At 43.5% G+C, this 3,222-nt stretch overlaps 2 protein-coding genes across 22 annotated transcripts in view; one reads left to right on the top strand and one right to left on the bottom strand.

The window, feature by feature from the left end:
- Positions 1-3,222, bottom strand: part of nrcama (neuronal cell adhesion molecule a) — a 1,100,153-nt gene that overhangs the window by 176,275 nt on the left and 920,656 nt on the right. The gene's annotated exons all lie outside the window — the stretch shown is intronic.
- The window catches only part of LOC116673011 (rab-3A-interacting protein), a 19,483-nt gene that overhangs the window by 10,694 nt on the left and 5,567 nt on the right, over positions 1-3,222 (top strand). For 6 of the 7 annotated variants that reach the window (XR_004327709.1, XM_032505097.1, XM_032505096.1 and 3 more), the window contains exons 6-9: positions 377-472; positions 1,962-2,039; positions 2,625-2,834; positions 2,924-3,052. Coding sequence is in view for 6 of the 7 variants with exons in the window: in XM_032505097.1 (XP_032360988.1) it covers positions 377-472; positions 1,962-2,039; positions 2,625-2,834; positions 2,924-3,052 (513 nt within the window). In the remaining variant the exon portion in view is untranslated. The remainder of the gene's footprint in view (positions 1-376; positions 473-1,961; positions 2,040-2,624; positions 2,835-2,923; positions 3,053-3,222) is intronic. The other variant, XM_032505098.1, reaches the window with a different exon arrangement.

Raw genomic sequence — 3,222 nt, 5'->3', positions numbered from 1 at the left:
ACACACACACACACACACACACACACACACACACACACACACACAGTCTCTGGTCTTAACCTGAAGGTTTTTGAATTTAAACTGAATGTAAGTGGATGTGTGCAGTTGGGACAGTGTGTGTTTGTAAGACTTCACTTCATCTCACCCATACTATCATTACTGACGTTAACATCTTGTAATATTTTATGTTAAATGCATTTACATGATTTATTTTTATACATTTTTTTTTATTTAAAATGGGAACGAGTCCAACATATTTCACAATTTTTTTATTTCTTCATCATTTTCATTTCTTACTTCCATGTGTTTTCATTTGGCGGTTGTTTTTCTGTTGTGTTGTTTTCTGTGTTTGTATGTGTGTGTGTGTGTGTGGAAGGAGCTGCTGTTAAAGGATGAGGAGTGTGAGAGGTTGTCTAAAGTCAGAGACCAGCTCGGCCAGGAGCTGGAGGAGCTCACCGCCAGTCTGTTCCAGGTCGGTCCGCCTCTCCCCCGTCCATCTGTCCGTCTCCTCTGCTTCCCGTTTCCTGTTTCCCTTCCTCCCGAGGCAGCGGCCAGACAGAAAAATGAAAATGGTCCTCCCTGGGATTTGTGGCTCTCTGTTTTTTGGCAGCAGAGATGTGAAACGAAGGCGCTGGGAGGCTGTGTTTTAGTGGACTTCTAAACATTTAGTGCGTCTCAGGGTATTCTGCTTGATCCTCCATCAAGTCATTAAAGTAGAAACAACTATGGCTCTTTTTCTGGAGCTGGTGACCAGAGAGAAAGCTCTGTTTCTCAGTCTTGCTTGGTTCAACTCTGTACTTTTTTTTACTTATAACTGAATCTCTGAGAGGGGGAAATAATCATGGGGCTCTAAATCTTTATTTTATACTTCTTTGAGTTTTTATCCCCAAAACCATTTATGACAGACTTACTGGCATGTAGGTAAGGTCACCAGCAACAGATTCAATGTGACCTACATGTTATTTTACACAATATATTTAGTAGGGGGGTCCCTGCCCCGTCTCTCTTTCAGGTAAGGGGGTTTTGGCCTACAAATGGCCTACAAATGTTGAAAAACATGGATGTATGAGTTGAAAATACAGTAAATACTTTGGAGAAAGAACAGCAATGGCAAAACTGTGGAACTGTTACTGACAGGTTTGTAAGCCTACCTAACTGATAAGACAGACTGACGTGCATCAGCCTTTCCTACGGACTCAGTTTGAGCCCGTTTAATCTACATAGTTACCCCAGAGTTTTCAAACCAAAACAGGGGCAGCAGTTTTTCCAAATGTCTCCATTTCAAGAGCTGGGAAATGCCGGAGTAGTGTGGAAGCGAGGGTTAAACGTAGCAAAAGACATTCTTTCTAAAACCTAAACACACCTCAAGATATTTTTTTTTAAATCATTTTCAAACTTGTAGTCTTCGAACCCTAACCGACATTGCTTCAAATGACACTTGAAGACACAGTTCCCTCCGGAGACACTAAAGGCTTCATGCAACGTTTTCCACCTATGCAGTAGTCTTCCCCAACACTGGGGCAAACAGTCTTTCACAAGAACACCAAACCTTTTTCAATTGCTTGACACATTTCTTGTTCTGCCGTTGGATGAACCAAGCAGATGGAAGCTGTGCGGCTGGCCTTCACGACTTGTTGTTCCTTTCCTCCTTACACTCCTTGTTCTTCACCCTTTTTCTCATAGCAGGTGTTGGGGTTCTTATCTCTGTGTGTGTTGTGTGTTTGTGTGTTTTTTGTAGCCTGTAGATGTATGCTGCAAAATCTGTGTTACGTATTCAAACAGATGCTTAACTTTATGTTACCATTATGTATTTCTAACGTTTGAGTGAATTGTTCCTTTAATAGGCATTGAGCTTGTGTAAATCTGCTTCACTATCGGAATAAAGACAAAATCCCAACACTTATATTGTGAGTGAAGAAGATATCCAAAAAATAATAAAATCGTTTGTGTGTGTTTTCCAGGAGGCCCACAAAATGGTCAGAGAAGCCAACGTCAAACAGGCAAATGCTGAAAAACAACTGAAAGAAGCCCTGGGAAAGGTGACAACACTACGAATGTTCCTCTCACGACTGAGTTTGTGTTGAATATCGTAATCCTTACCAGAGTCCCAACTCAGTCAGTTCTTCAAAACACACAGACATGAAATGGTTTGGGAATTTTCATTGTCAGTTTGTTGCTTTCCACACGGCCAAGGCCCAGGAGACTGGCTGATTCCAAACGTCACAACGCTTTGAACTGTGGGTAATCCCCTTTGGTGAAGTCTGCATCGATGCAGACTCACGGAAAGTGTGTACTCCCACCCTTTGAAATTCGACATTGAGACAACCCTACGCCCCTTACGAGTGCGCACCAAAGTCTATGAGTCCAGACATTGGTTTTGGGCCAAAATCTCTGATGTGTATAAATGTCCATGAATCAGCTTAGAAATCATCAAAAAAGCAATTGAAACCGAGAATCATCATGTTTTAAGTTTTATTTATTGACAAAGTTCCCCAGTGAGGGTACACTGCAAAGAGGAGCTGCTAATTTTGCATACTTTAAATGGTCCAAATAGGTCTATATGTTGGTGTCAGCATGTTTCCATCTATCAGATTAGCTAAAAAAAGAGCTTTTTTTCTTTTTAGATTGACGTCCTTCAGGCGGAGGTCCAGGCCCTGAAGACCCTGGTGCTCTCCTCCCCCACCTCCCCGCTAGGTGAACTGCCCTCTGCAGGAGCCGGGGGGAAGACCCCCTTCAGAAAGGGCCACAGCAGGAACAAGAGCACCTCCTCGGCCATCATGGGGACGCAGCCTGACCCGTCGGCCACGCAGCCCATCGTACGGGAGTGTAGAGAGGTAAGAGCGCTAACACGAGCCTACAGAACTTCACGTAACACCAGCTGACAATACTTTTAATACGTTATCCTGTGTTGTTGAACATGTAGGTGGACAGTCAGCTGTTCAGCGACTTTAAGGCGTGGAAGGAGGAGCCGACACTCGACCGGGGCTGCTGCTTCCTGGAGAGAGTTTACCGCGAGGACATCTACCCCTGCCTCACTTTCAGCAAGAGTGAGGTACAGAGAGATGCAGACAAAGATCTCACCTAAAGGCTAGTAGTGGTTATGGAGCAAGGACGCAACAAAACAACCATTCAAAAAATATTTTAAAGGCATGAAAATGTCACTTAATGAATTTTTCAACATTAATATGCATTCCCCCAGCCTGCCTATGGTCCCCCAGTGGC

This window comes from Etheostoma spectabile, chromosome 23 (genome assembly GCF_008692095.1).
Source record: "Etheostoma spectabile isolate EspeVRDwgs_2016 chromosome 23, UIUC_Espe_1.0, whole genome shotgun sequence".
NCBI lineage: Eukaryota > Metazoa > Chordata > Actinopteri > Perciformes > Percidae > Etheostoma > Etheostoma spectabile.
This window is presented reverse-complemented; position numbering and strand designations above follow the sequence as displayed.